We start from the raw sequence: 22,040 nt of genomic DNA on the forward strand, positions 1-22,040 counted from the left end.
AAGAAAAGAGCAGCTGCAGGACCGATGGAGAAGAAGCATCCGTACGGTTCACTGGAGCGCACTGAATGGAGCAGAGACCACAATAAATCAGGTTACCCAACGAACAAGCACTGCTTTACTTGCCGATCTGTTTACTTTGTTTAATGTTACCTTTCTGCATATGTACATTTTGAATCTCCTGCAATACCACTGCAAATTATCCTTAGGTGCCACTGTATGAGTTACATTGTCTTAGTTAATAGTGAATTAATAGATTGAACTAGATGTGCTTCTGCACTGTATATTTTACAATATTCAATGGCATCACTACAATAGGCTTCCTTGGTTTGTGTTCTATTTTCCCACTGTCTTACAGGGTTAGTGCAAATGTTTTTTTTATTCTTTTACATTTATAGACTAGACTATCTGAGTAATATTTAGTAATTGATAGATGCCAGCCAGTGTGTTTTTCTGGTCGCAGTACAGGCAGCAACTCTGAAAATGTCAAGAATCCACAGGTGTCTGCTCTGCTAGTGTGTATCAGTGTGGGTCTTTACTTGTGTAAGAGAAAAGTGAGGATTCATTACTCAGTGCATGTCAAGTGATGAAAAATGTTGGGCATGACATGACACTGGCTACACCTCAGCAACTGTTAATAACTGTGTTCCTCATTAACTATGTTCCTCTTAGACTGTAACGGCAACTAACTAGTACCAAGTTGATGTCTTCAGATATCTTGCTTTGTCCGATCAAAGGTCCATAACCCAAAGATGTTCAGTTTAGAGTGATACAGTATGAAACAGAGAAATATAGCCAATCCTCACATTAGGGAAGCTGTATCCATGGAATGTTTGACAATTTTTCTATGTAAACTACTTCAACAGTTGATCGATCCATAGTTTGAAAGTAGTTCTGGATCTGTCAATCAACTATCAATGACTAATCATCATCAATGAATGGACTGATCATTTCACCACATTTCCTCTACATTGCCGATGTTCAATAAGTGTATTGATGTGAGCAATTTAGTGGGAAGTTTGCAAAGTTGTGCGGAATCTCTTTCTGTCTGTTTTTACTCTGTATGGAAAGATTTCTCTGCGCAAGCCATATGTGTCCTTTACTCTCTCTCTACTCCTTCCCTTTTCACCTTCCCATCTCTTTTAACACCTTCTTTTCTTTCCTCCTCTTTCCTCAACTTCAGCCTCTTGATCTCAAATCTGGCTGATCTGTATGCTGCTCTGCCTCATTAGGCATAAGGGACATTGTGGCGGTGCAAAAGAGAGGATTGGAGTCGGAGCAAAGACTAAAAACTGAGCTCATGATGTAATTCACTTCTTTAGGGGTTTGGATAATAAAAGGAGCAGGGTGGGGGAGATATGAGGCTGAATGAGAAAAAGCAAGAGGATGAGAAACTGTGACATAATTAGAAAGGAGAGCAAGTGTAAAGGAGGGAACATTTCAGGGAGGTCTAGTGATGAGTCATCAGCGGTAGAATAACCTGTCCTAGAGAGTGTCTGCAGCAGAATATGTCTCCAGCAATGTAAGAATATACTAAACAACACTTTTGACATCACACTGTGCATTTTCTGGATCCACATCCCGATCTATTGTTTCGGTCAGATAGATAAGAGTGAAGAGTCATTATCAGTGAAGCTTGTTTGAGTTTCTGGCAGGGAAATTTTGCTTAAGTGGTAAATGAACAATAATCTGTCTTGTTTTTACCTTTAAACACAACATTTCATCTGCTGTATAAATTAGGTGTTGGCGCTGATAAATTAGTATAATATGTGAACACTGTGCAAATTTACATATACATGCACACACATACACAATATGCCACTCAATCTGTGTATCTGCTTGTGAAATGGTCACACTCTTCTGCACGATAGCATACTGTACCACAGTCTCATGAATTGAATTCTGAAGATTTGGTTATTGACATTCATTATGTCAGTATGCAACAATAGAATGAATCGGACACTAGACCTTTTTCCCAGTAAACATTTAGTTGTCCGGACTAATATCATTAACGGGGCTCCTTTCCATCAATAGTTGCACACCTGTGTTAAAAAAAGTATAGAAATGTATATTTTAGAAATAAACCAACATTTATCTATTAATAGTTATTTAGTTAGTGGTTTTGTTATTCATTTATATCTAATTTGTTCACCTTTTTTCTGAAAACAAAAGACCGTGGCTGCTTTCATTTTAGAAGTTTAAGGTGTAACTGTTTTGACAGTGGGCTTGTCTGTTAGCATGTTGACTAAAGGAATAGTTCAACATTTTGGCTTATTTACTTTCTCGTTGAGATTTAGATGAGAAGATAAATGACCACTGAACACAAACAGAGATATACAGTGTACCTTTTTTATGGTGTATAAAAAGTGTGTTTTTTGAGCGTTATTATATTTGAACTTAGCAGCCTTACAAATCTGGCTCATTTGTTACTTTATTATGCAATGCATTTCAATTGTATTCTATAATTAACACTTATGGGAAAGTGTGAGTAGATAGTTGCATGGATGATGTAGTTTAATACTTACTGCAACAATTCACAGCTTTCTCCTCTAAGGTGTCAAGGTTATCTTGACTCTGACGTCAGCCAGATTTGTTATTGTACGAGAGTATGGAGTGTCAGTGTTAAGATGTCTTTGGTACTTCTGGGCATCTTTTTATCTGTCTAACAAAGCAGACTGCAGTTGCAAACCAACAAACAAAGCTTTAATGCCAGCACGGAGATGAGTCCATGTAAACCAGCAATTATCGCTAAGAAGAATTACTGCTTTCTACAGTGCTTTCACTACTACCCTGAAGTCATACAAACCAAGTCTGAACTACAGTATAGACCTCTCTTCTTTTCTGCCTTTATTCATGCTAGTGCAGAAGATGTGTCTTGACTGCACTTTGAACCCAGTCAGCTCTACCCTCTCCAAGGCTAAATGTGACTAGAATAGGGATATTACATAGTGCTCTAGTAAGTAATGGTGTGTGTACAGAGAGAGATTTAAGGGCCCCAGGAGGGATAAGTTGCTGTCTGTCAGTGATGGTATTGGTATTTCCCTGGTCATGTCTATCTTGGGCATCATGTTGTGCAGTTCTCTGCGGGGAAGTGACAGTCATCCAGGACTACTGTGGTGATGAACTGAGCTAGTCCTTCTTACAGAGGTGATTTTCTTCAATTGTAAAGACTGGAGATTGTCACTACAGGTCGTGGATATAATTGGATCTTATGGTGTACGTATTTTGAATTTGAATTTTGAATACTTGAATACCATGCAAATATGCAGGTATGAAAAACTAGCACTAGGTTTTTGGAGCTAGTTGGTGACTGAAGTACATCCAGAAAACGTACATGTTTATATTATTTTCTTTATTTTAGATTGAAGACTGATATTTCATGTTTCATTTAAACACATTCAGTTAAAAGCCTCTGTGCAGTATATTATTATTGATTTGTTTGAAAGCAGAGCTGCTGTGTTTGTGTGTGTGAATATCATGCAGGGGTGTCATTGTTATGTTTAGATAATTAGTAACCATCCTGCTATTTATATGAACATGTAGCATGCAGGAATGATAGTATTCAGACATTAATTTATTATTTATTATTTATTTGTTTTGGCAGGAACCTCAAATTATATAATGCCTTTAGAATACGGTAGACAGGTTATAGCGACTCACATTTTATCTACATCTCACTCTTTGCCTTAGAAACATTCTGAAAGTTTTCTTAAAAAAAAAAGTTTGTTCTGTGCCATGTTTAGACTACAAACTGCGATTTTGAATATGGAATAAGAAATTAGAAGCATGTGTTTATTTAACATTCAAGCAAGGTTTCTACAAAAAAGTGAATCTGGATGTCACAAGCCCAAAGGGATTCAATTTCAAATGATCTTAAAAGAGAAGCATGAAAATTTTCAGCCAATCAACTAATTTGTGTGTTTGTGTGTGTGTGTGTGTGTGTGTGTGTGTGTGTGTGTGTGTGTGTGTGTGTGTGTGTGTGTGTGTGTGTGTGTGTGTGTGTGTGTGAAAAAGGGAGAGAGAGAGAGAGAGAGAGAGAGCAGCTAAGAGTCGAGTCACCACTGCCACTGATGGTAATCTGGTTGTGATGCTCTGCTCCTCATTAAGCAGCAATTACTACATCAGATGCAGCTGTTTAAATGCAGATTCATATGATTCAAGTAGCTCCTTTGTGTGTCTGCCTGTCTCCATATTATATGAACTATGGTATTTTTTTTCGTTGGTACATTAGGAAGAGGTGTAAGAGTCTAAATACACATCCTAAAATGTTTTTGAATTGGGCATGTTACATTGTCCCAAGCATACTTTTTGTCCTTGTCTCTTTCTCTCATAGAGGACGACATGGTGTCCATGGCAGACTCCACCATCACCGTCGATGACATAGAGGGGGAACTCTTCAAGATTGAAAGGATCAGGGATGTCCTGGTCAGGAGGGAGTCCGAGCTCAGATATATGTGAGTGGCTCACCAATATTTTGTTTCATTTGCTGCAGTCTGCAACCAGTGTGTCTTGGTTTAATTTGGAGACAAAACAGGTTCAAGAACAGCAACCAAGATCCCTTTACAGCAGAAAAAGGAATGCACTATTATTTTAGGTTCTTATTTTGGTGCTGTGGTCTGGTTTGATCATTACACATCAGACAGTGAAATTCATTAACAGATGAAAAATAGAGATGCAACTTTGTTAAGTAAACCACAAGAGGGGCTATTAAATATAAAGTGTGGCCTCAGGGTGGAGCCAGAGAAAACCCTATATTGTTACCAAATCAAAAGGCTTTGCACTATGTACAGTGGCTATTTTAGGCCCATCCCCAGGAAGTGTGTTCATATTGGACAATTCTGCACCGCCAGTGCAAGGATGCAGTGCAAATGCAGGAAGAAATGTGCCCATTATGAAAACAGTTAAGGACACGGAGACTGGGGTGGTAGATGATCCAACTTTCATGAGGAGCAAAATAAACAGTTTTTGTCCTATTGCATGCATACAAATATATTTGTTTTAGCTGTATCCACAATCTTTCTGTAACCCCAACAACTGTCTTTGTTGCATAACTACCTCCATGACAGTGGTGTGCACAAGTGGGGGGGGGTTAGGGGTGGGCGGTCACCCCCCCCCCCCCTCTTTGGCCCAATTGTTAAATAACGCGCGCTAAGGTGCCCTCTTGAGAGCCAAAACGCATGCTAAGGTGCCCTCTTGATAGCCAAAACACGCAAAACTGCCCTCTTGGGTGGCAAAAATATGCACTAAAGTGCGCTCTTCAGTGGCGAGAACGTTCTGTATGTGCCCTTTTTTTTCTTTTTGCCCCCGCCCTTCAAAAAGTCTGTGCACGCCACTGCTCCATAATCAGAGTTTGTCTGCCACAACCACAATCTTCCTCTAACCTTGACCATTAGTATCCATGATCAAATACTGAAATTCAAGTGTAGTTTATATCTGGTGTTTTACAGAATCCTCCAATATCAGAAATTGTTGTTTGGCAATAGAGTTGTTTAAGAACATCTCTGCCTCAGGTTGTCAATTCCGCCTCTATAGGGAAAAAAATAATTAAATTCAGTAGATTCAGTAAATCACTCAAAAAGTATAAATATCTTGTCAAACCAGAACAACAGGACAGAAGCTGCATCATCATGCTTTCTCTTCCAGGAGCAGTCCAAACATAGTTTTCCACAGAAGAGCACACCTTAAGAAACCAACAGCTTTCTAGAAGCAGTGGCCTCCTTTCTCTCCCTTCATTTCTCTCCATCACACCCCAGCCTGACTCCCGTTAAAATTGCAATGGCTCTACCTTTGCTTCACTAAAGCAGGCTAAGGCATGGATATTTATTCATCTACTCCTCTGAAAGATAGGCAGTAACCACTGCTCATACAGTAGTGGAAATGTGAGGAGTCATGTATGCAGAGTAGCAAGCAAGACTCAAGAAGATAAAGTGAGAAAATGGGAGACTAGGGGGGGGGGGCTGAGATTGAGAGTCAGGATTTGAAATCCCTTTTGTTTGGTCCACTAACAAAGCCCAAGGTGTATTTTCTAGGTGGTTAGTTAAGTGAAGCGTATCATCTGTATTCCAAACCTCGCAGCGATTTCTCCACCTAAATATCTGTGGGGAGCATCTCACATGACAGGTAGACACAGCACTTTGGCAAGGCTTGCTCGCCACTGACATTGATGAATGTGTATGAGTGTGCTTCTGACCCTGTGTCTGTGTGTATCTGTATGTATGTGTGAGTGTTTCAACAAAGATTCAGTTCTGTGATGCTGGGTCACAAGAGGGCCTCTCACTCCTGTTAGGCCAGGATGGTATAGAGGGTCTTTCACCTCTCCTCAGTGTCAGTGATGAGCCAGTGATGTGGAGGGCAATTCAAAGAGAAAGAATGCAATATATACAGAGACAGAGGGAGAGCTGTCTGAGACACAGGAATTCTGCTCAGAAAAGATTGTGTTATATCCTGTATGACATAAGATTAATAGCAAACTGTCTGTGTTTAAATCTCCCATGCTGCAGAGTCAGCTGATATACAAACATTTTGTGTTTCTTTTGTTCCATCATGCCTGCATAGGATGGATGACATTCAGCTGTGCAAAGAGATCACACGGCTGAAGAAAGATCTGCAAAAATTAGTGTCCATACCAGGTAGAAATCATCATATTCATATTGATGGCTGCTGATGAAAGACAAAACAGTGTTATGGAATAATTTGCCATTTTGAGAAGCGTATTTGTTCACTTGGCAAGAGTTCAATGAGAAGTTCGATACCACTTTACTAGAGTCAGCAGGTGGTTAGCTGAGCTTAGCATAACAACTGGAAACAGGGAAACAGCTGGCAAAGTTTTAAAAAATCCACGTCTGCTACTCTAAAGCTCACTTATTGACACTTCACTACATATCTTTTCTTCAATCTATAACAAAAAAGAAACAGAATATTGGAAAATGTAAACACTTCCAGGCTCATCTAAAACAATGTTAACGCACTGACATGAGAGTGGTTTCAATCCTCTCATCTAACTCTAATAAAAAAGGCTAAGAAGCATGTTTCCTCAAATGTTATTTGATTTCCAGATTATTCACTAATTTATTTACATATTTGTATATGTAAATATACTTATTTTTAAGTTCCACATGAATGAATTTCCGAAATGCATTTTACAAAGTTTTAATTATATTTCTACTTGAGTTTGATATTATTTCTTTGAACATTTTGAATATTCAAAAGATATAATTTTTAGAAAATTCAGGAAAACTGGGGAAAATCATAAATACTCAGATATTTTGTTCCTTATTGCTACAGATAATGACAAGTCCAATGAGGACCGGCAGAAAGAAGAAGAACTACTGCTGCAGATCCACAAGCTGGTCGAGACCAGAGATTTCCTGGTGGATGATGTGGAGTTTGAACGACTTAGGTGTGCCTCTATGGTTTCATTACAACTTGCTAGCAGTCCTTTGGCCATAAATATTAAATCCCACTGCACATACAAAGCCACCAGATACAGAGATGCAGTGCACCTAACCTGCAGTCTCCTAGAAAAGTGGGTGACATTTGTTTTGCATGCACATGGACTAAGATCTTTGTTAATGCAAATTCAGATCATCTTCCATTAACAGTCTTTATAATGACACAATAGGCATCCGCTTGGGACATCTCTCATTGCCACTAAGGCTGGCAAAGTTGAGTCTCAGTTCAGTATCATCCATATGCATGTTTCCACAAAGCAGCCCCATTAAAATACTGGAGCATTTCCTGAGGCACAGCACTGTGAGAGAGTGAACTGCAGCGCGCACAGCAGAGAGCCTTTCCAATTAACGATGTGTCAGCGTGCGTCAATAAGCACTGCCAGAGGCGCTTCCATTGGTTAAAAAAAAAACTCACCTGAGAAATACTGCTCTTGGCTCTTTTTGTTTCTATGTTATTTTTATTTTGTTCATGATAGAGATGAAGAGAGGCTGTCTGCATCGTGTCCAAACCCTTCTGCCACAACAGGTGCATTCTGACTTTTTACAAAATATTAGATATTTAAAAGGAAAGCAGGTTGAGTATATCTTAAGGCAGAGCTGTCAAACAAGTATTGCTTATTATTTTAATGTGGGCTTACTGTAGGTTAAATCTGTATTATTGACATTCAAACAATGGATGAGTCTGCTTTTTTGCAGTTTGCTTGTTAATCCTGTTGTGTTGTGTTGCGAATGCTCTCTTGCTATGAAAACAACACCCTCACAAGTTCTTTCACTTGACACACAACTTGTAATCTAATGTGACCTGACATTGGACCAGCAGATCCAGGATCTGCATGTTTTTAGCTTTAATCATCTCTGTGCTCCAATTCTAAGACCATATCAAACACTGTTAGTTTGTGTGAACGAGACTTTGTGGTGGCAGCTGACAGCATGCTGTGAAAGTGCTTAAGGGCTGCTGCGAAGGTGAGAGGCAGGAAGCAGGAGAACAACAGTGTGGTAATGGATCGGAGAGAGGAGAGGATGTGATGGCACTCAAGGCCACATTGTCCATGCTGATAAATATAGTGAGCTTCCTTTTTTGTTATTTTGCTCTTTTTCATTCTGACCTTCAAAGTTTCAAGTTTCATCAACCTTCTTGCAATCAGACAGGCAGTGGGGACTAAAAGTGTTCATCCTTTACTTGTGAAATAGAAGACAGGCTAGAAAATGTAAACTGAAAATAATTTCAATTTTTTTACCATGAGTGATAGATAGATTAGGATAGACAGTATTATGGCCATTTTCTCTTTTGTTAAGGCCATCAAAAGACTTTAAATTGTAGTACAAATACTATATGTATTCGTCTATTTCTGTGGATTTTATATCAATCTCTCTCCATTTGTACAGGGAGAAAGAAGAAGACAAAGAAATGGCTGATTTTCTGAAGTCCAAATTTCCAAGAAATATGAGGAAGACAGGTATTTATGTACAAAGAGAGCTGCAAGTGTTTGCTCCATCAAATATCAACATGTAATAGTGTGCCGAGGAGGATATAAGTGGCAAATATTGCCCTTGCTCCAGATATTTTCCTCATGAGGGCTTGGAAAGATGATTCTTCATATATTCACTGACTGTTTTGCCATAAAATAGAAATGGATGTACTGAGGATATGCTTCAGACCTGTCTGAAAAAGATTTTGGTTTGTGGTTTAGTAAAGTCATTACTCATTTAAATTTTTTAAAGCATTAAAATCCAAGTAGTGGTCTCTTGCCACACACAGAAGAGATACTATGTCTTTTTTTATGTTGAATACTTCACCTTTTTCCCCCCTGTGCCGCAGGTGTACCAACAAGACGGGCAACATCCAGGGCTCAGCAGACGTCATCGCCCTTCACAAAGACAGGGCTCACCCTGCTGAAGGAGTGCTGTGGCTTCACATGTTCTATCATGTAGACTGGAGCCAAAACAGAGGGGCCCCACTGGCTGACACAGGGGCCACAAACCAGAATGGCCATTCCACAGAGTCAATATTACCAGTTTCAGCTTTTCAGTCCCAACCAAGACTTTGAAGCATGGATGGTGCAGTGCAGATGCCAGTTGAGAATTTCCAATAGAGCATTGGATGTTGCAATGATTTTCATACCAGGACCCATGTTTGTCAGATTGTTGTTTCTCTCATTCTGGTTTATATCGGTTTTGGTTTTCCTCATTTGCCTCCTCTCTCCACTTCTCTCACATCTTACTCCTTTTCTCATTCTTGCTTTTGTTAATCATCTTTGCTCAGCCAACTTATACTGTATTTATTTTCTCATTTTCAGGCAGACATGAGAGGATTTAAAGGATAGAAGCAGCATAACATGAGTCAAATATCACACTAGTGCAGTTGCACATGCACAGAGCATACACTAATTGGATTTAACCACCATGGCACGCCTACAAGTTTTATATTTAAATACTTCACTGAGCTATGATAACTCTCATAGTTATCATAGCTCTCCGGTTTTTTCCGGAGTCAGCAGGCCAGTCTCGATACACTGCAGGCACTTTATAATGAGCATTAAGGAGATAACACTAATGAAACTGACATTAATCAGGAACTCTGTCAAAGAGTTGCGTGTGATTTGACTCCAGAAGCAAATGTGTATGACCTTTACAAAAGTGGTGGTTTTGTGAAGAATTTAACAGATGTCTCATCAGGCTTATCCTTTATTAATTGTTAACAGATTAATTGTTAACATATATATATACATAGATATATAGTGCAGAGGAGATTAACAAGTTGACAGCATAAGGGAATGATAGGGATGACAGTGTTGTGCGGGGACACATAAAGTACATATATACGTATACATATACACATACATACAGTAGGTGCCCATATGATGCTGTAAGCACAGGAGCACATACAGACCACTTTCACCTGGGTAAGTAATTCTTCTCCGTATATTCATATGTTTTCATAAATGAGGTAGACAGTGCTCAACTGACACTGCAGATGACTAGATCTAATATATCCACCACTCCGGTGATAAATATAGGCATTATTTGCAATACTTAGACACACTTGACAAGTTTTTGAGTGGGTACTTTATGTGTCCTATGAATCTATGACCCAGGTGCAAACCTCTTTACCCTACTTCCGCAGCTGCATAAACATTATATCTTTGTTACCGGCCTTCTATAGCCTATGTATAGAGAGTGTCCATAAGGCTCTTCAATGGCCACTGACTCATACATCTAAGGACATGGGGTACACAGATGTAGTGGCCAATCAAACTACAGAGCAGATCTCGGTGTTGCCAAGAAGAATAGTCACCATGGCAACTGTGTATACCCCATACCTTTACAATGTGAAAGGCAAACAGGAGATATTGCTGTTGCTGCTGCATGTTTTGGATTCACTGGAGGGGCAACATAGCCCAGTAAAGACTGTAAAATAACTGCCATCATTGATCCTCTGAATCCCTCTCACACAATTTGATATAAACTTAAAACTGCTTAGAGATAAAGTAAAAGCAAAGCTGCTTGTCGGACAGTCGACATATAAGAGCAGTCATGTTCGTACAGAACATGAATGCAAATTGAAGTTTCTTAAATCTTTTTAAACATATACAACACATTTCTCAGTGAATCTCTCTCATCTCTGTTTGATTCAGCATCGACTTGTATGGTTGCGAGCATGCGTCCATCCCTACTAGTCTTTGGGATGGATACGTGGATACAGCTGTCACTTGTTCAGTCACTGGATCTTTTGATATTCAGTCTCAACACTGTCATAGAGCTTTGGGTCACATATCACCCAGAAACCGTGTCTGGTGCTGTCGTGGAGGGCCACAGGGGTATTGGAAGCCTGCCAGAAATGTTGAAAAACTGTATGTAACAGCCATTGTACAAAGACAAAAGATACTCTTCAGAAAAAGATGTATTCCTGTTATATGGCTGTGTGTAAGAAGTAATAATACATAAGAAGATGTGAATACTTTTGATAAGAAAATGTGTTTCAATTATGACAATATGAACCAAATACACTCACAGCTAATTGACCAGGTGATAGCCTATGAATACAAATACAAATACAAATCGTGAAAGCATAAAATCAATCAGCTGTGGCAAGGTAATTCTATTTCAAGCCTACTGATATGGTGGGGCAACAGCATGAATAAATATAGCCTTCAGTCCATCAGTTATCATTATTTGCATGGGGACTTTGAGTGTGAGACATGTTTCACTTCAGTTTTCACATGTAGACAGAAAACCAGCTGTTCACATCAGCTCTGGAGGGCATGTTGCATACCCTGACAGCGCTCTGCACCAGTCAAGTGAGGACGCGAGAATATTTTGAGATAAATTCTTAAGAGATGTGGAAGAGGCAACACGTAGCCTCTTAGCAGGACTAAGGAGGGAATCAGAGACAAAAAAATATAAAAGAGGAGAAGCTGAAAGCAGGGGAGATGAAGAAAAATAGAGAAAGCGAGAGGGAGGGCACAGAGTTGGGGTGTGTGTGTTTAAGGGGGGGGGGGGGGTCTAATCTTCAGGATGAGTCATCCTTAGTGGAAACACTGAGTTCCCATAAGGGCAGCTCTCTGTGAACACCATGGGAAAAGGGCAGGGCTGTCATTCAAACATCATAATCCTGTCCACTTTCTGTCATAAGAGGAGATAGTATGCGTTTGTACTTGTATGAAAGATAACTTGTGATGTGTGCAGTACTTGTGGTTGTTTGTGTGCTGGAACACAAGGGTGATAACAAGAGGTGAAATTGCTGTCACTGCTTTGTTACTATGGTTATTATGACTTGATGATATACTCTTATACATCTTGTTTCATTTGGTCATGTTTTGTTATAAACTGTTGGGTTCTAAGGCAAGGCAGCACATGTTGTAAAACTATAAGGGGACGACTGTGAGGACCTGTTTTATAATGTTCATGGTTCTGAAATGGTGTCAGTTAAGGATGGAAGTTTAATAAATCTCAATCTTATCTCAAGTTTCTGTCTCATTATCACAATAACACCGTATTTGTAGGTGTTGCTGGTGTCCCTTCTTCGTGCATCTTGAAAGAAGGTAAAGTTGTGCCAGAAATCCCTTATCTGCTTAGAATAAAATATTTTGCTACTCTTCTCACATGTTTTTGAAGTAGTATAGCTCCTGTCCTTAGATGTGTCACAAAATGACAGTGACCTGTGTTACATGTTAAAATTAAACAAAATGTTAGCATCTGTGTGAAGTAGAACTGCATCAGCTGGTTGAATAATAGACATAAAATGTAGCTATTTTTCTTAGCTAAATTTCTTTTTTAGAAAAATGGCAAATTCTCTTGTTCCAGCTTCTTGAATGTGTGTTCTCTGTGTTGTAATTGTGTATGACAGTATGACAGTAAACTCAGTATGTTTGGGGTTTTGTGGACTGTTGGTTGGGACAAAAGAAGAAATCCAAGGTTGCATCTTGGGCTGGTAATCACCAGTTTTCACAATTTTTCTGATATTTTATAGACCAAACTACTAGTCAATCATTTGAGAAAATAACGATAATGAAAATAATCATTATTTGCAGCCCTGGTGAGAAGCTATTCAACGTCTACAGTCGTCATCCCTTAAATAAATAGCTAAACGAATCGCCTGCTTGCTTCGGCATGTTGAATAGACAAATATGAGACTGGCAAATAAGTGTTTCATAAAACTGTTGAACTGTTGCTTTAAAACTGTACTTTAGCTTAATTAAGATATTTGATTACATTAACTGTCACACATAAAAACAACCCTAAAAATCTAAACTGAGGTTACTTTTTTAATGGACTTTTTCCATAAAATCAGAGATAATGTATGTAAACTCACACCTCAAAGCTGTCGTTTCCAGCATGCAGTGAGATGGACATTTACAGTAGTAATTGTCAGCTCTGAGGGTTATCAACAAAATAGCTGATGCTAGTTCCTTGCTACAAAAATAAAATAAAAAACAAACTCAACAGAAAGTTTGCAGAACTGAATTTGAAGTTCAGTAGGCATCAGTGGCCTGGGGGTCTCTTTTTTATCTTTGATGCTGAATTTGACTGGCAGCTTCAGTTACTCAGAGCCCAGCACGGTGTTTGAGCTGTTAGAAAGCCTTATTTTACTAACTGGATGTAGTAAGAGGAAGTTGTGTGTCATAAAATGTCTGCTCTCTGCTGAATTATCTTTCAAGAAAACACTTGCTGAATCCAAATGTGTAAACTCACAGTCTGTAGTTTTATGTAATCTGACATTGTGCTCAGTATGACTGTGTGACTTTGCAAGGACGCAGACTCGAGAGACTAAATGAAAAAAAGGGACAATGAAACTGTAAATGCCTTCTCATCCTGCTCGTCGCCATGTAAGCCACAATAACAAAATATGACACAGGAACCAGTAACTGAGCACATGATAACCACCTGTGTTATTATGCACGTATTCCCTGTTCACAAAGCAGATCACATTTACATGTTTCACAGGGTTCAATTCAACATGCAATCCACTTTTACTGTATGAAAAGCAGTTTTATCTAATTTCTACTGGTATAGCTGTAGGGATGTTTTTTTTCCTTGTGTTACACCTGCTTCAGATCATAATTTCCTCTTTTTGGTCTACTTTTGTTAATGCCAGCTGTCATTTAACACATCCATAGTCAGTGAGAGCAATGAACAAAGGGGAAATATTACCAAACAACTCAATGTCAAGGGGATGCCTTGCAGTATGATGAATATTGAAGAAGTGAAAATAATTACTGAAACTGGTATGATATGTTACAAAAGGAATATGTAGGGTTATATCCATGATGTAAAAATTAAGCAGTCATACAAACACGTTACCTATTCTGTTGCTTTAATATATTTCTTCCTTTTGTTGATGTGTGCTTTTATCTGAGAGGTTTTGCTCCCTGCATATGTTTTCCTGCTTCTCATTGTGTTTGTTCTGAACTGACTGTACAATGACTACACTATATTATATATATATATATTATTTACAGTATGAATATATGTCAAATTTGTTTCCCATGAAAGATGAAAGGATGGACTTCTGAAGACAAATATAGGTGGTGTTTGCTGGTGTTCACGGTTTATTAACATGAAGTACTGAATATGAGCACTTCTGTGTTTATAAACATATTGCTACTGCAGTTCTAAAAGTCAGTTTTTGAATTAAAGCATACTTAATCCTGCAATATTCTTATCAAGAAGGACCAGAGTACAAGCTTATATTAAACCAACTTATCCATTAAAAGTTCAGGATTTTCCAAATAATTTCTGTGAAAGAGAAGCAGCATTACAGCCGCATGCATGCATATAACATCAAAGCCTAAAACAAATGCAAAAATTCAGCTGTAGTTATTATAGCAAGAGAGACTAGGATATGATATAATAAAACACTGAAAATTAGGAAAATAACTACATTTGAGTGTTATGAATATACTACATAAAATAATAATCCTGCCAATTGGGAAAGCAAATGTACAAAGGCAGAAACATGCTTTGTAAACACTGCAAAATAGCGGAGAAGGGATGTTTTGGAGGGGTGTCAGATTGCTACTATGAAGAAAAACTCTTTATGTTGTTATTATGGAGGTTGATCTGCTCTGAAGCACTCACTGGAGGAGTTCTTTGATCGTAGCAGGACCAGCACTGTGTGTCCTAGCTAATTAACAGTCCAGTGACATCTGAGCACTGAAACTGCCAGCTGCTGGTGTGCAGGCAGCTGGAGCCTGCCTGTTTTCTATTCTTTCATGTGCATAACCATAGTGATGATTTGTACTGTATATGGAGTACAGTGTTGATGATGATTATTATGGCATTCAATCCAAGTAATATAATATATCTTCCATATATTAATCGCCACCACTTTGTAAAATTCGGTTTTATGCAACAAACTGTTTCCTTCTGTTTTTCATTCGTGGCTGGTGTCATCTCTCTTCAGTCCAGGGGTCTCTAAATGACAGCAATGCTCAACATCACAGTCACCAGTAATGAGAGCGTGGGTAGTACTAGCGCCTTGACTTGGAAGGTTGCCATATTCCACTAACTCTCTCCTGAAGTCACCAATACAGGAGACCAAACTGATTTCCTCTCTTTAAAAAAGCAACTCTGAGTCATACCCCAGTCAGTCCTCTTTATGCTCTCACCTTTCTGTTTCCATTCCTTCTTTTGTCACTCCCTCCTATGTCATCAAAACACTCCTCCAGCAACTCCAACCAAATAATCAGATGATTCAGATGCAGCAGGTTGCCAGGTCCCGCATCTGCTCTCCTGCTTATCTCCATTTCATTATGTCAGCAGCAATTTCATGCTGGTTTTTAGCAATGACAGTGTGGCTGCAAGTATATGAGTTTTTTAAAGGGAGTATGACCATTTATGACCTGAAAATTCACACTTCTGTTTGTTGCTTATTTCTATTCTCCTTTTTCCCCCAGCACTTAACCAATCTGACTCCTGATTCTGACCCTTCCACTTATGATTAACTGGTGAATAAACTGAAGGTTATTTTGATGGTATGGCAGGTCCAATAATTATTTTAACTGCAGGGGATTGTTTTTACAGACTGCAAATAAACCAAATAAATATGCAATATATGGCACAATAGCAGCTAAGCCCTGAATGTTTAATAAACAGATGTGAGGTCCAGCACAAGCTTTGTCTGTACTTCTGAGAACTCAAGCTAACCAAAGTCCATCTAACCAAAACAATCCGTCAAGAGATGGTTATAAATATTTGCCAGTCTCAAACTCAAATTTTTAGAAGTGGACTGTTGCAGATTCACCTTAGAAACAAAAAGTGCAACACAAAACTTAAACTTATCACCGCAAGCAATTTTAGCCAAAGTTAAGGATACAATAGGGGTGTGGCAGAGGTTAGGACCCATAATTAAATCCATGCCACAGCTCCCATGTTAACAGCAAGCAACAACAGAGGACAACATTAACATATGGATGAAGGATGGAGTCATAAGAGTACCTACTCCCTTTGCTTGGAAAAGATGGATGAGAAGAGGAAGGAATGACCAAACTAAAACAAACAAACAAACAAACAAGCAAAAATACCTAATAACTCAAAACAGTAGAAATAAGGGGGTGAAGTTCATGGTATTCCATGGCCATGGTTTTATTAGGAGTCCACTTTGGAATGTGGCTGACAAATTCATCAGATTATGATAAATAGAAACAAAAGTTTATTTTCAATCATCCTGGGACATGTGGTGGCCATATAATGCTAAAGATTGTTCACATTATCGAAATTGAATCCCATTTGTGCATTTTGTACTGTCATCCAACTTCTTTGTAGTTGAACTTATAACATCTGATGGATCTTTCAATATCACTTTCATGATCCTGAAAAAAACAGCTGGTCAAAAGAAACAGAAAAATAATCAAAACTTATAGATGGCAGGAGAGATGCAGTGAGAGGTGTGGGTTAGAGGAAAGCAGATGACCGGAAAGGTTGATTAATGAGTCTCAGGCAAGGATCTGGACTCATTCAGGGATCTCCTTCCTGCTCTTTTTATTTTTTAAATCTATCCCTCAGTTCCATCAAACGCACACAAGCATGTTCACACAGCCATGCAACTTTTTCTGAAAACTGAAATATTTTAGTTAGTGTGAAATCATGGGAGAGAATAGGCACAAACACACTAGTAGTTTTGTGTATTAATTACAAACTGTATAGTCTTTGGCTTAATCATTTTTTTCCCAGTTCACTATGAAAATTGATGAATCAATCTGCAAAGATCTGGAACACTGAGAGAAATATTTTTTGTGTAGTGTTGAAAAAAAAATAGAAGTTTACAACTGCATGAACCAACTACGGTTATTTAACCCTGACAAAACATTCAGTGGATTTTAATTAAAACAAAAAAAATTACACCATGTAAATATCAGCTGTCATCAGGAACTGAGAGGTAGAAAATCAATTTTAGGTCTTACGTGTACCAATCACCTTCACATCATGGTGCACCGGTTCCTTCAATATTACTGAAAAGCGATTATATCGCTCCATCTAGTGGCCAGTTTGAGTAAGTGTTACTTAGACGAGCGCGACCTCCGTTTTGCCAGAATCTGATTCTCCGCCAAGTTGAGTTACACGTCAGTAGGGAACCTGTACTGGTGAGTGGACGTGTACAGTGCGCGTCAGGCAGTTCCCGGATGCTCCAAACAGAAACATGGAACGGGTAGTGGTGGAGGTCCCGATCAACAACGGTGAGAAATACTACCACCCTACGTCTGACGCGTCTCTTAAACACTTCTATTAACATCTCCCAAATGACATTAGGGGATTTTGACGAATCGTGCACAAACGCTGCTCCGCCTCCTCTGACGCATGGTCCGGCATTGGACGTGCTGTAGCCACTGTGGGACCATCAGTACTTTACTGGAGATTTGTCTCTTTTCTGTGTGGATTCTTATAGCTGTAGGTTACCTGCAGATTGCACTTGTGCACTGTGGAAGACAGCAATGACAGAGCTCCTGTCATCTGACAAACAGCAGTGCTGCAGCTGACAGACTGCTGTCACTTACACCTTTGGACCAAAACACAGGCCCAATTTATTTCTCACTATGGCCAGTTATAACATGATTACATGACTACATGGTGGCAGTAAAATAACCCTTTTCGTGAAGTAAAGCAATCAGTTTTCATGAACATTTTTCTGAAAAGTTTTAGATTATTATTGTTTTTTTAAGTTTTACAATTACTTAACTTTGATCATTTTAATACTGCAATCTTATTGGCCAAATTAATACAGTGGGATTCCTACTTTACAGTGAATTTTGCACATATATCCCCAAGTTGGACATGGTATCTCTGGATACTAATAATGATAACAATAGAAACAAGTATAATGTAAATATTGATTCAATTTGACCTGTTTGACTTTCATGATAGTCAAAAGTCAGGCCAACACTGAACCAGTCACACTGTATTTCAAAACATTACAATGCTGTAACCATTTTATTGTTATCTCATTTTATTCCCAACTTCAGGTTTTTCTCTTGCTGGCCCTTCAACAACCCCACGGAAACGTCAGGTGCGCTTTTCAGCACGGCATGACATCATCCTTCTGCGTGAAGTTATTGCTCAGAACCCCTTTGCCTCCAAAGAGCCAGGTTAGCCTGATTTTTTAAAGGACTAATCCACCTGAAAACTCCCCAAGACTGTTCAATTGCAGAGCACTACAGATACACAACACATGTGGACAATATGTGGTCACAGATGTATGAATTTACTAATCTTTGTCAGGACGGATCTGGGCTCGTGTGGGGGAGATTATCACAGCAGCCCTCCAAGATGAAAATTTTGAAGTGGATGCCAGGAGGTGTAGAGAGAGAACGATGCTGCTGTTAGACTACTACAAGAAGCAAGACTTCCCCAGCTTGCGCAGGTTGGTGCAGTCAACAGAACCTGTAAAGCTGTATACTGTATTATTTCCTTTGAGTATAATGGCCTGCATCGGAAGTGTGTCTGGCCTTAACAAACATAAGTATAACTCTGCTTTTGGTGTACTCAGGTTTGGAACAGAGAGATTGTACGCCCAGAAAGAGGATCTGCTCCATGAAGTTTTGGAGCTGGAGGCTGAGAGGGGGCTCCTGGTCAGTGGTGAAAGCACAAAGTACCAGGTGGGTGTTGTGTGTTGTTTCAACAGAGGAGCGTTGGTAAACTGATGTAATAGCATAAGAATTTTTATTTGTTTTTTACAAAGGGTATTTTGTACCCTTGACCTGGTTTGGGGGGGTATATTAATTTAGTTAATGGTGGTACTTCTGAGTTGCAGAAATTGCTCTTTACTAAAATTGTTGTAATTTCAAATTTGACCAGTCTTTGCATATTTAAACTTTATAATAGCATAATCATTTATGATATATAGATAAAGAAAGATGATATACTGTGTTATGCAGTATGTTGTCAACAGCTCTGCATAGCCTATTGTGATCTTTAACCCTTTTCCAATCTCTCTCGTTCAAGTTACAAACAAGAAGTGACATCCATTTTTTCTTACTCTCATGATGACAGATTATCTGCTGTAACATTTAAGTGGAACTGAGGCTAGCCATTCAAATTGGACATACCTCTCGATGTTCTCTGTGGAAACTGTTATTGCAACAGGTGCTGGTGTTTATAATTCTAATTTTCTTACTTACTTATATTGTTTTAAAATATATTTTATCTTTTTTTTTGTTTTTCCTAGGAAGATGAGTTGAGAAAGCGAGCAATAGAAGAGCTAAGCCTTCCAGAGCAGGACAAGCCTAACATAACAATCACACAAACTACTACAGGTAAAAACCAATTCAGGACACTGGATAGGAATCTCTTGATGCCCGGAGCACATAGTCAACAGAAAATGTATTTAGTGCCTTCAGTGTGATTCCTAAATCAAGGAACTGTGACAAACTGGTTCAATCAACATGACAAAGAGAGAGTCCATGCAAGAGTTATACTTTAATAATTGAAAAACAAAACAAATAAACAACAGTGTATATCAACTTAATCAGCTATGCAAGCAATGCATGGATGAGTAGCATGTGTGCTTTGAGGTAAGACATGATGGAAATACTCCAAATACAGATTAGGTGTAGCATAACTTAAGTCCCTCAGCCGCATCCGTCAATTCCAATTTTATGCACCTGGGTAAACAAGTACTTGCAGTTCCTCAAATGCCCTTCAGCAATAAATCCATGCCAACTCCAGGGGTGTTACATTATAACTGACTGCTATATGTGACCTCCCCTCAAAAAGTAGTACGTTTTCACAAACTTTCATTAACAGCAGAACCAGAAGAAGACCATGAAGAAATGGCTGAACTTTCAGCGGCACCCACAGCCAAGCAGGCCTGCCAGTGTTGCTGCCAGACTTATTCAGAGATCCTCAGCTTCCTGGAGAAACGCTCAGAGGCAGAACAACGGTTGCGGGAGGAGGAGCTTGCCCTCCGCAGGGAGGAGCTAGAGATTCAGAGAAGTAAGATTTCCATAGAGCAGTGCAGTGTGGCTCTTAATCCATCCATGTGCAAAAACATAAAGGTGCTAAAATATATATCCCTAACCCAGCCCTCTTTCAGATTTCCTTTTGTGTGGATATTTATATCTTGTAGGCGACATATTGATTAGTTTTAAAGCCACAAAAAATAAAAATAAAGACACGAATTGACAGGAACAATGTTAGTTGTTTTGGAACATTCATTGTAACTAAAGTGGGTAATAAATATCCTGTCTACTAATGCAACACTATTCATTTTAAGGTTGTAAACAGGCTCTAACAATCTCATTTATTTTCATCTCAGACAAAATGTAATAAAGTCTGGGTTAAATTTTGAATTAAAGTAACAGGGATCACTTAAGAATGAACACATCCCATATCAGCAACTCATAGAAAATACAAGAGCTTTGACATGTGTACAGATAGATCAGTTGAACAAGAACAAAGTCTTGTGAAAATGTTGTTCAAAATTAGGGAGTAAATAAGTATATGCTGACTGATAAACTATTATCGTCCTCAAGGGGCATTAAATTACACATCTGATTTCCCTTTTTTTAATTGTCAGGTAAGATTGCTCTGGAGCGGGAACGTCTGGGAGCTGAGAGAAAAGAAAGGGAGCGAAGATTTGAGCTGGAGAGCCAAGAAAGGCAGGTCATCTTGGACCTTCTTAAAGAAAAGGTGCTGAAAGGCTGATTTCACTGGCATTTTAATGCCATCTTCAAAAAACTGAAAGCAAAGAAGAACAGTGTTGGCCATTAAAAAGAGGAAGGAAAGCAATGAAACAGGACGTAAAAATATAAATTGCTGTTGGTTGTTATATGCAGGTTATTGACCTGGTAAAATAACAAAATAAAATGGGATTAAAGGGATATCCAGTGAATTGAGATTTCAAATGGAGGGCAGTCTTTGAGTAATATTATGGGTGTCTGAGTGTGTGCAGACATACAGTATACAGTATGTGTACCAAACAGGCATAAACTGACTGGGTCTCAAAAGGTCAGCTGCAGAAAGCTATTCGATTAAAAACCAAAAGAGTGTGTTTTAACGAAGACGACATACTCTGTATGAGGTTTAAAAACTGCCACAACTACTGGATTTTCATCCAAGAAGTTATTGGACCAAAGGGTGTGACGTCTTTGGTATGGTGATCCACTGTGCCAAAACTGGATCACAAACAAGCGCATGATCAGCTGTGATTAGTTGCACAAAAGCAGATAAATACTTTTTCTTGTGTGATGCCAAGAACAGTATATTTTATCGTCTGTTGGGACACCAGTCTTTGTGGTGTCAGAATGAAAAAAAGTTGTATACCTATGTTATTAATAGGAAAGTTAGAGTGCAGTTCAAGCTTTTGGAAATCCTGGAGCATTTACCATGCTTTATTCAGTCACTTTCCATATGGATAATTTGATTGATATGGAAGTCTGCTCAAACTATCTTTACTGTCTGTGAATCCATTGATTGGTAAGCACTTTTGCACTGCATATAATCACACCAATACCAGTCATGAGTACTAAGTACAGTATGTGTTCATAATGTATAGATAATATACACAATTAACATTATTTGACCCAAAATTACATTATAGTTCTAATGTCATGTTGGAGGCATGTTACAGTATTTTTTCAATAAAATTGTTATTAGTGA

General features: G+C 38.7%; 2 protein-coding genes across 2 annotated transcripts; both read left to right on the top strand.

Moving 5' to 3' along the window:
* Positions 1 to 24: 24 nt before the first annotated feature.
* LOC128364781 (bMERB domain-containing protein 1-like) lies at positions 25 to 9,380 on the top strand. The gene is made up of 6 exons (XM_053325394.1): positions 25 to 91; positions 4,331 to 4,451; positions 6,553 to 6,626; positions 7,282 to 7,396; positions 8,835 to 8,905; positions 9,268 to 9,380. The coding sequence occupies exons 1-6, from the start codon at positions 25 to 27 to the stop codon at positions 9,378 to 9,380; spliced, it is 561 nt and encodes a 186-aa protein (XP_053181369.1).
* Positions 9,381 to 17,572: 8,192 nt separating this feature from the next.
* On the top strand, positions 17,573 to 21,414 carry si:dkey-45d16.4 (scaffold attachment factor B1). Its single transcript, XM_053325334.1, has 7 exons — positions 17,573 to 17,623; positions 18,407 to 18,529; positions 18,663 to 18,804; positions 18,931 to 19,039; positions 19,609 to 19,696; positions 20,190 to 20,375; positions 20,959 to 21,414. The coding sequence occupies exons 1-7, from the start codon at positions 17,587 to 17,589 to the stop codon at positions 21,084 to 21,086; spliced, it is 813 nt and encodes a 270-aa protein (XP_053181309.1). The 5' UTR covers positions 17,573 to 17,586; the 3' UTR covers positions 21,087 to 21,414.
* Positions 21,415 to 22,040: the final 626 nt, after the last annotated feature.

This window comes from Scomber japonicus, chromosome 2 (genome assembly GCF_027409825.1).
Source record: "Scomber japonicus isolate fScoJap1 chromosome 2, fScoJap1.pri, whole genome shotgun sequence".
Taxonomy (NCBI): domain Eukaryota; kingdom Metazoa; phylum Chordata; class Actinopteri; order Scombriformes; family Scombridae; genus Scomber; species Scomber japonicus.

Bases quoted from the DNA above. Each gene is read 5' to 3' on its own strand.
- LOC128364781 (XM_053325394.1), top strand. From the start codon at position 25: ATGGAGAAGAAGCATCCGTACGGTTCACTGGAGCGCACTGAATGGAGC. The intron at 92-4,330 runs GTTACCCAACGA...TTTCTCTCATAG, and splicing joins CAGAGACCACAATAAATCAG to AGGACGACATGGTGTCCATG. The intron at 7,397-8,834 runs GTGTGCCTCTAT...CCATTTGTACAG, and splicing joins GTGGAGTTTGAACGACTTAG to GGAGAAAGAAGAAGACAAAG.
- si:dkey-45d16.4 (XM_053325334.1), top strand. From the start codon at position 17,587: ATGGAACGGGTAGTGGTGGAGGTCCCGATCAACAACG. The intron at 18,530-18,662 runs GTTAGCCTGATT...AATCTTTGTCAG, and splicing joins CTTTGCCTCCAAAGAGCCAG to GACGGATCTGGGCTCGTGTG. The intron at 20,376-20,958 runs GTAAGATTTCCA...TTTAATTGTCAG, and splicing joins GGAGCTAGAGATTCAGAGAA to GTAAGATTGCTCTGGAGCGG.